The 11,412-nt window shown below is 54.2% G+C and overlaps 1 protein-coding gene across 2 annotated transcripts in view; it reads right to left on the bottom strand.

Annotated features, from left to right (window-relative positions):
* The window catches only part of STK32C (serine/threonine kinase 32C), a 91,836-nt gene that overhangs the window by 11,855 nt on the left and 68,569 nt on the right, over positions 1 to 11,412 (bottom strand). For both annotated transcript variants that reach the window (XM_024121437.3, XM_028481784.2), the window contains exons 3-6: positions 2,788 to 2,939; positions 1,428 to 1,601; positions 514 to 551; positions 323 to 412 (exon numbers count right to left, since the gene is read on the bottom strand). In XM_024121437.3, the coding sequence (XP_023977205.1) occupies positions 323 to 412; positions 514 to 551; positions 1,428 to 1,601; positions 2,788 to 2,939 (454 nt within the window). The remainder of the gene's footprint in view (positions 1 to 322; positions 413 to 513; positions 552 to 1,427; positions 1,602 to 2,787; positions 2,940 to 11,412) is intronic.

Consider the following 11,412-nt stretch of genomic DNA (forward strand, 5'->3'; position numbering starts at 1 on the left):
GGGCCGGGAGGGGCGGGGCCCGGAGGAGAGCGGCCGGCAGGCTGGCGGGGCGCGGGCCGGGAGGGGCGGGGCCGGGAGGGGCGGGGCCCGGAGGAGAGCGGCCGGCAGGCTGGCGGGGCGCGGGCCGGGAGGCGCGGAGCTCGGAGGAGAGCGGCCGGCAGGCTGGCTGGGGGCGCGGGCCGGGAGGGGCGGGGCTCGGAGGAGAGCGGCCGGCAGGCTGGCGGGGGCGGGGCCGGGAGGGGCGGGGCCGGGAGGGGCGGGGCCCGGAGGAGAGCGGCCGGCAGGCTGGCGCGGGGCGCGGGCCGGGAGGGGCGGAGCTCACCCATGTACGGCTTGGTCCCGGCTAGCGCCGTCGCCCTCTCGCCACCCTTTATGATGGTGGCGATGTTGAAGTCAGTCAGGTGTGCGTGTCCTGCGAGGAGAGAGGACAGCACGACTGTCCCAAGGGGACGTGTCCTGCGGGCGGGGGCGCACACCCTCCGCGGCTCTGGGCTCACACGCCTATAGGCTCACCTCGCTCATCCAGGAGGATGTTATCGGGCTTCACGTCTCTGTAGAAAGAGCAGGAAGCAGGGAGATGAGTCCAAAGATCCCTGCAGGGCTGGGGGTTCCCACGAGCTGGGTCCTAAGACCCCCTCCCCACCTGGCAGCACCCTGGCAGAGCGGGGTGAACCCAGCCCTTCACCTCCTGAGGCCACACGGCAGGGAGAATGCCCAGCACTGGACGCTGACGGGCACCGAAGCCCCCAGAGGACGAAAGCAGAACCCCCTCGCCTGGATCCCCGAGACGGGGCCCTCTCCCAGAGCCCCGCGGCTGCGCAGAATTGTCAACTGGGGGTCTGTGGCTCCACCAGCTGGCCTCAGGCCTTGCCTTCCCAACCTCTCGGCACTCAGTAAATGTTCGGTGCCTGCACCATGGCCAGATAACGGAATCCCACAGACAGAAACGCAGAAATCATGTCTACTTCATTTTATACCACATAGGATTTTGTGTTTTGTCCTGTGGATGCAGCTTTATCTTTCTCATTTCATCTGCCTTCAAATGTTAAAATTAGTTTGAATGTTAAAATTAGTTTGAATTTGCCAAAGACATGGCAGATGGGCAAAAGGGCACCTGCTGGGCAGGAGCAGGGATCCTGCAGTTGAACAGACCAGGTGAAGCCCCCCTCCCGACCCTATGAAGGCCACCAGCTCTCTGTGCCCGGCCTCAGCTGGGGCTGCTCAGACAGAACCCACCCCAGGTGGCCATCATATGTGCAGCCATGGGGCTGGCCTTGGAGCCAGGCACTGACGGGCCCGGTGCCACACCTGGGGGCAGGTCTGCGGGTAAGGGCAGGGCAGAGCACACACGAGCCCATCTGGGTCCTGCTGGAGGGCGGCACCCGCAGGCCTGGGCAGGCACCCCACCCTGTCAGGTGTGCACACACCTGTGGATGATGTGCTGACCGCGCAGGTAGTCAAGGGCCAGTGCCATTTCACAGATGTACAGCCTCACGGTGTCCTCGGAGAACTGGACGTTCTGCTGCAGGTGGTAGCGCAGGTCTCCCCCCGGCAGCAGGTCCACCACCATGAACATGTCCTCCTCGTCCTGGAAGGAGTACCTGTGGGCACCGTGGGAGGACCTGGCATGCGCACGGCTGGGGGGCCAGAGTCACAGCTCCTGCCACACCTGACGAGTCCCCCCATAAGGGCCCTGGCCCCAAGGCCACCCTCCACCAGGCACTCCCAGGAGAGGGGCCCTGCCCAAGGTGCTGACTCCACCCCTGCTCAGGAGCCACCTGGAGCCAGAGCCCTCGGGAAAGACAGAGAGGCCTGTCCCCATGGGAGGTGCCCAGCTGGGACAGAGATGCCCATGACTGACTGATGGAGGGTGGAACACAGCACTGTCTCTGGGCCATTTTTCTGCTGCCCTGGTTTCCTCTTCTCCAAAAAGGGGATAAAGATATCTGCCTTGGAGGGTTGTTAAAGAAGAAATTGAGACAGTGAGGAGAAATGCTCAGGTAGGGCTGGGCAAGGGGCCAGCTTCTAACAGCCGGCAGCTGTGGTGGTGGTGGTGGTTGTGGTGATGATGGTGGTTGTGGTGATGATGGTGGTGACGGTGATGGTGGTGATGATGATGACGGTGATGGTGGTGATGGTGGTGACGGTGATGGTGGTGATGGTGGTGATGATGATGACGGTAACGGTGGTGACGGTGATGGTGACGGTGGTGGTGGTGACAGTGGTGATGTTGAGGACGGGGATGAACGTGATGAAGAAGAAAACAGTGATGAGACGATGAAGATGGTGGCAGTAGGAAAACAATGGTTTAAGGACCTCCGTCCACTTTGTAATCTCTTCTGTGAGCTCTCAGATAATCAACTGGCTCTCTCAAGAGTAAAGTTACAGAGAATTAATTTTTCATGTCATGTTCCTCTCTCTTCCCACCAGAAGCCACGCTGTTCTCATTCTAGGGGCTCGCAGGACTCCAGGGAGAGCGGAAAGGGTTGATCTCACTACAGGCTCCCCCAGCCCCCCGCTGGTCTTGGTGCCCAGTTTGTGGAGGAAACTCAGAGTTAGGCGCTAAAACCCTCCCTCCCTGACTTCAGTGCCAGAAACTTCGTGTGTCACAGGCATCCTCTGTGGGGAAGTCCGGGCTTCCTGCAGGCCAGGAAGCCCTGAGTTAGTGCCACGTGTGTGTACGTGTGGACACCTCCCAGGGCACTGGGAGGTGAGGGGGGGGGGAGAGGGGAGGGGGGAGGGGGAGGGCGCCCAGGGCAGGAGAAGGGCTCCACCCCGCCGGCTCACCAGAGGTTCACCAGGAAGATGTGCTCGATCTCCTGCAGGATCTCCAGCTCCCGGAACACATTGCGGACCTCATCCCGCTCAATGCACTGCTGCTTGTTCATGTACTTCATTGCGTACATCTTCTCCGTGTCCCGCTTCTGCACTATGCACACCTGGCGGCAGAGAGCACGTCAGCACCGCTGCCGGGACGGGTACCGTGGCCGTAACCACACTGAAATGACCGGATTTCACGTCCTTGGCGGGACAAGTCTCCTGTGCAGACCGAAGCTGGGGGGACCCGGCCTGAGAGCACAGAGGCCGGGGGTGGCTAGGCCTGCGTGGTGCCCACGCCCCTCACCAACCGAGACCTGGGCTCCCCCTTCCCAGCGCTTGGGGCAGTGACTGGCTCGGAGGGTTGATGGGGCATGAACGAGAGGACCCCCCGCCTGGTGCCCTGCGCCGGGGAGCCCAGAAGCAAGAGCTTCTGTTCCCACCAAGCACAGGCCACCGTCGCCATCACAACAGGGACGCTCCCAGATGGTGGGGCCCTTGCACAGCTCAAATCCCAACCGTCTGAGCAGCAAGCTGCAATGTCAGTAAGCAGCGTCGACACTGCCAACACAGGGCTAATTGCTTGCAGAGACCAGGATGCAGAGAGGAGTGAGAGGCAAAGAACAAGGAGAGACTCGGCCTGGGGTCCCTCGTGGCCAAGGAGCATCAGTCAGAACCCGAGAAAGGAAACCAGGGTCAAAGAACAAACTACTGGGCTGCAGAACCAGTGCCACGCCCCCCATTCAAGTGGAGAGACCATCCCCCCAAGACAGATGACCCCAAGCCATTTCCCACAGATTTCAGTCTCCAGATCTTCAAGGAGTGACAGCCCGGGGACCTGGAGAAAGTGGAAAATTCTGGAGCTCCAGATAGGTGGGGGACTGTCCCAGATGCCTCACCCAAAGGCAGGTGGCCTGGCACTGATCAGACATCTCAACGGGCACCAGATCTTGGGCCAAACCTGCTGGATCCAACCCTTTGGTGAAACCCACGTCCCTCACGCAGGAACCCATCTTAGAAACGCAGTGACTTTTCCAAAGATGTTCTTCACGGGTGAACAAACTGTATAACACGCTTTCAAACCACATTAACATCCAACATCCTTATAGACACGGGCAAGTAAGAGCAATGAAATATCACACAGCCACTGGAATGATATTTGTAAATACTTTTAATGACGTGTGACAACTTAAAAAACGCCAAGGGAAAAGGTCAAGCTACATTATTTAATGCAAACAGTGTAGAGATGACACAGCCATATAGGCAGAAGCCAGACCTGCGCTCCGGCAAATAGAGCAGCCACGCTGGGGCTGGGGGCAGGGCACACCGAGCCCCGTCCTGGCTTTCGTTCCTGCAGCGTCATCGTGGCGCCATCTGGTGGCAGACGCCGAGGCCCAGGCGCACCCACGTGGTGAGGCAGCCCGAGTCCTGCACACCCACGTCTCCCCGGAACAGTGACCCTCACGGGCACAGCTGCGGTTTCGAGGTGACTCCAGGCTCACCCCCGCGTTGCCCACAGGCCGCGTCAGGAGCCCCAAGAGGCAGAGCTCACAGGTGACGCCCATGGGCACAGAGGGGGCATCGTTCACGGCTGAGCTCTGCACACCCAGAGCCCACACTGCCCCACCTCGAACCCAGGGGCACAAACCCCACCAGGGGCTGCGACGGCCACCCAGACGCCCACGAAGCCCTGCCTGAAGCGGCGTCACCTGGGCCAACGCCTCAGGAAGACCCCACCCCGGGGACCGGAGGGGTGGGGCTGGGGCGCTGGCCTGAGACCCACATCGCTTCTGGCCTCCAACGACGCCCATCTGGTCTCGACGCTGTGGAACCACGTGGCCCCGCCGGCGACAGGGCGCGTGCAGAAGGGAACCCCGAACTGTGGGTGGGCGAGGGCAGCTCTGATGTCCCCCCAGCTTCTCTCCCGGGCCAGAGGGCCCTGCCTCCCGGGCCTGTCCCTCCCCTCAGGCCTGTCCACTCCGACTGGCTGGCCGGTGGCCTCTGAACTTGGCTCACCCTCCGTTTCTCCATCTGGCTCGCGAGCTTGTGAGGAGTCAGTAAGGACGGTGGGTAAGAGGCTTCTGCCAACTGGTCGTGGTCAAGGTCAAGTCCGGGCCTTGGGTGCACGAGTCCAACCCGGGCCGTGTTCCCTGCTGTGACCAGCTAAACGATGGCCCCCACGGATGTCCACATCCTCGTCCCCAGACCTCGTGAGCACGTGACATCACCTGCAAGAAGGACTCTGCAGGTGTGGTTAAGCTGGTGATGTCGAGGCAGGAGGCGGTCCTGGCAGGCGCAGGCAGCCCTAATCATAATCACAGGGTCCTCGCGGGGGTGGCGTGGGCGGAGCGGAGACAGAAGAGGGTCTTGCTCGGCTCTGGCGCCACAACGAAACGCCACAGGCTGCGCAGCTCAAACAACAAGCGTTTCTCTCATGTATTCCCTGGAGGCTGGACGTCCAAGGTCAGGGTGCTTCCTCGCTCGCAGGTGGCGCCTCTTACCGTGGCCTCGCGCAGTGACATCGCGTAGAGAGTGAGCCAGCTCTGACCTCTTGTTCTTACAAGGACTCCACTCCCGTCACGGGGGCCCCTCCCTCACGACCTCATCCAACCATCACAAACACCATCACCCTGGGGGCTGGGCTGCAACGTGGATCTGGGGACACAATCCAGGCCACGAAGAAGGAAACGTGACACCTGGAGGAGCTGCAGCTCTGGCAGGAGGGCGGAGGCAAAGGACAGACTGTCCCCTCCAGCCGCCGAGGGAGCACGGCCCTGCGGCCCCCTCATCCTACCCCAGTTAGACTGAGGCCAGGGCTCTGGCCTTCAGAACCATAAGAATAAATGTGTGCTGTCTTAAGCCACCCAGTGTGTGGTCACTCGTTACAGCAGCCCCAGCAAACAAATGTAGCCACTCAGCCCTCCGGGTGCCCTGAGGGGCCCGGGCAAGGGTCGGTGTCACTGCCATGGAACAGTGCTTTCCAAGCTGCCAGGGTTGCTCTGGGCCATAATGGGCAACCTGTCACCGAGTACGCCAGGCCCTGCTGGACAGAGACTGGCCAGGAGAGAAGCCAGGGCAGGTGGCCACACTGCAAGGCCCCTAAAGGCCACTCATTTTAGGACAGTGAGCCTTTCTGAATCTTTCCTCTCGTTTCAGCAAACGGCCCCAAAGTTGCCCTGGGATGGGCAGAGCGCTCTCCCCAGCTGGCTGCCCCGGGCATTGGGGACGCACACCCAGAACCTTCCAAGCTGCCCGGGGACAGCACGGGCTTGACTTAATGTGCCTTCATGCGTCTCCATGTGCCTGGCCCTGGCCTGAGAATGTCACCCAGAAATGCAGACTGACGAAGGGGAGACAGAGACCCGGTCCTGGGCGGCTACGTAACTGTGTTTGATAAAGTGCAATTACACCAGTTAAAAGCCTGTCACGTCTGCTCTCCAAATGCCTTCTCAGGACTTCTGAGCCTGTGGCAGGGTTGGCGTGAGGCACTAGACTTCTCCTCCACCGCCCCCCAGCCAAAGATCCGAGGGGCCGAGAAGGAAGCGGCCGGCAGGGCCCCAGAGGGGCAGGTGGGCCGCCCCACGGGGGCTCCTGGCCGAGGTCACGGGAGAAGAACCCCAGCGCTCCTGCACATGCCGTGGGGCACGTTCCGTGGCTGTCGGCCTGGCTGAGTGCCTTCGCAGCTCTGAAGGCCAGTGCCTGCCCCTGGGGCTGCCCCCCAGCTCCGCATGAGTCCCTCACTCAGCAGGAAGAACACCCCTGCCTACCCCAGCTGCAGGGAAAGGCCCTCGAGCCCTCTTAAGGGTGCAACTTCAGCCTCCTCCCCACCCTTGGCCTGGAGCTGGGAGACCGGGCTGATGGGTGCTACCTTTGTAGGCTGCCAACCTGGGCAGCAAAGTGGGCCTGTTATGCAGACATTGGCCAGAAACACAAGTAAAATTCTGCCACCGCTGGACGCAAGGCCAACGGCTCCCTCCCAGAGAGCCCTGATGTAGAAACACCATGTCCCAGAGTAATATTAGATCCAACTGCAGCTGCCACGGCCGGCTTCTCATCACACAGACCAGCCAGGGCAGTGCCACTCGCTCTAGTGGACGCTGCCTCAGGGAGGAGAGCGCCAGCGTCCCGCGGGCTGTGGTGCAGCCAGGCGGCACCTTCACCACCAAGAGGAGCTCAAGGCACCGCAGCCAAGCCACTTGGCCCGATTTTCCAGACGCAGTGAAATTCCGGAGACGGCAACCCCCAATGTGCCCACCAGGTGGCCGGATGGCGGAAGGGTGGGCCATCCGTGGACTGAGGTTTCTGGATCCAGAGGAAGCTGTCAGAGCTGGCCTTGGCCTCAGCACCACCCGGCCCTGCCTGGTGGGGGGAGACCTGGGCCCCACAGGACAGGAAGGGCCCGTGCGCTGAGGACCACACCGGCCCAAAGAGCGGGAGCCCGCTGCAGCTGCGTGGGGCTGCCATGCAGGAAGGACAGAAAGAAGCCCAGAAAGGGTGCTGCCGGTGTCAGTGAAGACGGCCTCAGGACGGTGATTGTTTTCTGAACTTCCTGCATTTTCTAGACCACTTTTTTTTTTTAAGATTTATTTACTTAACTTTATTTACTTTTTGGCTGCGTTGGGTCTTCGTTGCTGCGTGCAGGCTTTCTCTAGCTGCGGCGAGCGGGGGCTACTCTTCGCTGCGGTGCGCGGGCTTCTCATTGCGGTGGCTTCTCTTGTTGCGGAGCACGGGCTCTAGGTACACGGGCTTCATTAGTTGTGGCACGAGGGCTCAGTAGCTGTGGCGCATGGGCTCAGCTGCTCTGCAGCATGGGGGATCTTCCCAGACCACGGCTCAAACCTGTGTCTCCTGCACTGGCTGGCAGATTCTTAACCACTGCGCCACCAGGGAAGTCCCTTCTACATCACTTTTAACATTATTGTTTTGAAAGCCAGTCGAAATTTTCAAAATGAAAATAAGCAGAGGGGGTCCTGGGAGAGCTGACAAGAGCTGCGGGATCTCTGGCAGAGCCCCTTGGGGGTGGTAGAGATTTCTCCTGGCTCTTCCCTTCCGAATGCAGACTGGCGGGCGGGAGACGCTTGTGAGAGCTGGTCTGCGAACGTGACTCTGGGGGCCGTGGTGTTGGGAGTCCGTGGGTCATCCATGGACGTACAGTGCCCAGGAGTGGTCACTGCTGTCCTGTCTCTTGCGTGTCACTTGTCATTCAGAGCCACACGGGCCTTTGCCAGCTCCCCGCAGACCGCCTTGTCTGCGCTGCGACACCTCCGCGCGGCCTGTCCAGCAGCGCAGCCCAGCGGGTGCTCAGTTCAGGAGAGGCTGAGTTGTTTCTGACCACCTGTGACACGGCGGTCTTTGCTCTTCTGGGCTGACCTTGGGAGAAGCTCTGGATCTTGGTGACGGCTGCATCCTTTGTGCGCTCTTCAGGGACGCCTCTGTGTCCGTGGTTAAGTCACAAAAGGCTGATTGGTTTTAAGCCATGAAAAGGCTCATTGGTTTAGAGTCACATGAAAATAAGTAGCCATTTAAAGACTTCACTCTTATTTACCAAAGATTATCCCAGATCACATGAACTTGAAAAACATATGGATTAGTTTCTGTGTTTCTGAGAGTTTTAGAGATACTTAATTTATATACGTGCTTATTTTTCTAGTCCTAGGACTAGACATGACATTCTGTGTCTTCTTTTTAATTTAATCTTCCCATAGGATGAACAAAGAGTGTATTCATAAAAAAAGAGGTCATAAAAGGTTTTTCTTTACCTTTTGAATAATCTGCCTAGAAAACAAAGATTCTGTGTCTTAACCAAACAATTTCCTGTGCTTCGTGTTGCCTTTATCAGGTCTTTGATTACTTAGAAAAACCAACTCTTCTCAATCTCAAAAGAACTAAATTTTCTTTTTCCTCAAGTATGTGACTTCCTATATTTGCCTTTAAAATCTTTGTCACTTCAGAAACTAACACAGCATTGTAAAGCAATCATACTCCAATAAAGATGTAAAAAAAAAAAAATCTTTGTCACTTAGGTTCAATGGCTAAATATTGTTTCATAGTGACCTACAATCTTATTTAATCGTGTTTTCAACTTTGTGACATTTTTACAAACTTCCCAAAATCAAATTCAGAATAAAGTCTTTTCTACCTTGAACTAAGTTTGGGATTTTCAAGAGGGCCCCTGGAGAATCTCAAAAGATTTATTATCTTACCTTATAAAAATAGAGATATTAAACTAATTAGGCATATTTGATATGTTAAATTACATGGGAAATATTGTCAAATTAAAACTGGTGATAAATCTTCTCTAGATTATATTTGTATGGGTATATGTTACTTATATATAAGTGTTTCCAAAGTTATACAAAATGGTTAGAAATTTTTCAATGTCCTCACTATATAATCAGTCATAATTCCAATTATTATCTTAAAATACTATATGCCACAGAAATAACCAAATTTCCAAGTCAACTGCATCATTTTTGCAATAAACTCATCAGATCTTTGAGCATGGCTATTTTTCAATCTTTAGTCACTTACAGATAGTTACTGTTTTACTCTGATGCTTTCCTGAAAGCTTTTTCAATGAACTTCAGACAAAAGTGCTTCATCTTTAAAAAGTTCATGGAAAGAACTCTGACAAGGACCCTGCAATACAGGTTTCTGGTAACGAAAACCATACCACTGAACCAGATGAGCCTTTCTAAAATCTAGTGGAAAAACTGATGGGTTCATAAAACTACTAATTCAAGATCAAGGAAAACAAGAATTAATTACATGGGACTAAATGAACTCATGAAGATGATTATCATTTTTATGACTTTTTGTTTGAAGCACTGTTGGTTTTTTAATGTTGTTTTCCAGGCTTAAGAAATTATTTTTCTCTTTCTCTTTAAGCTATTAGCTTATGGCAATCTGGAAAATTATACCTTTGTAAACAGAATCGAGACATTTATCTTTTCTCCCAACCTGATCCCTCCAAAATTCAGAAACTCTTATTAAATGTCCTGTTTTCATGACAACATAGTTATTTACATATAGGGTCAATAGAATATGTTCTCCTTGTAACAGGATTTAACTTAAAACATTGGTTATGTTACCAGACTTCCGCTGGAACGTCATATTTTAAAACGATCAAGTGGTTCTAGGTATTTTCACCATAAGAACCTTTGCTGCAAGCAGAGACAACTGATTGGCCATAATACGATTTTGCCATAAAAGATAAAATAATAAAAATAAAACAAAGAGAGACATTTAAAAAGACTTAATGAAACATGAAAATTAATAGCAAAAAGTTTTAAAGATTTTATTGTAAAAAATAAACATGCAAAAAATATTTGAATACATTTAACATGTGTGTAGATTCATGATTATAGTTGTATTTGGGTATAGCTTAGAAAAAGCAATGAAACCTCCTTTCTTAAAAGTCGACCAACCATTAAGGATTCAAGATTTAATGTTGGATGTAAATTCTTTACGATATAAAAAAATCTGCTTTCTCTCTGGATTTCCCTGGAAGTAAAATGAACAGACAAGGGATGCTGCTGTTTTGTATCAATATATGGAATGTACATAACTCGTAGTACATATCTGGGCTACACGGAAACATTCCATCACATGCTCAGCCCTTGTATTTCTCCAAATCATCTCCGCCAGATTCTGTGCCAAATACCAAAATTCTGTCTACATCATGTTCTCCACCATCAAACAGCAAAAAGGTTTCACCACTTTCAAGAAATGTATACTCATCAGGAATCACGTAACCATTTCTCTCTAGGGAATAGGAGGAGCCTGAGTCTTCTTTTTCTGCCAACTTCCAACATTGCATATGATACATTTGGGAAAGATGGCGTGAGACATCGTATCTAAACTAGCTACAGGATTCATAATTAATGCTCTCCAAGACTTTTGTGAATCACTAGCCACCTCTTTTATATTTGCTGTAGTTTGGGAAACTTTTGGTTTTGACGGGTGGGAGGGATGGCTGTGCCCATGAAGAATTTGCCGACTGACATGTTATTTTCAAGTGTAGTTTGCAATCTGGCTTTTACGGCATTGAAACCCAACTGTCAAACCAAACTGTCAGCCAGTTATTTTATCTTTCACAGCCCATTAGATGTGCAGGGAAACTGCTTGGGACAAAGATGTTTACAGCGAAAAAATACCTGACACTCGAATCAGGTTTGACCACAGACTAAGGTCGACCTTATGGAACAGTGCTTGTAAAGCCCCGGGAAGTTATGGCCAAGTGCCTGGCTTACCGGGCTCATGACCTCACAAGTGAGTAAAGGTCACTTCTTAGCAGGTCCTGGGATCTCAGGATGTTTTGGGGACATCGAGAAGAGAGGAATGCACCCAAATTCTTGGGTACTGAAGGTACAGTCTCGTGACAAGTTGCTGGCTTGGCTTCTTAGCCTCGAGAGGCTTTTAAAAGTCTAATCTGGAATTCCTTATAAAAGGTCCAGCAGGGCTTCCCTGGTGGCGCAGTGGTTGAGAGTCCGCCTGCCGATGCAGGGGACATGGGTTGGTGCCCCGGTCTGGGAGGATCCCACATGCCGCGGAGCAGCTGGGCCTGTGAGCCATGGCCGCTGAGCCTGCGCGTCC

The sequence above is a fragment of the Physeter macrocephalus genome, chromosome 20, assembly GCF_002837175.3.
Source record: "Physeter macrocephalus isolate SW-GA chromosome 20, ASM283717v5, whole genome shotgun sequence".
NCBI classification, from domain to species: domain Eukaryota; kingdom Metazoa; phylum Chordata; class Mammalia; order Artiodactyla; family Physeteridae; genus Physeter; species Physeter macrocephalus.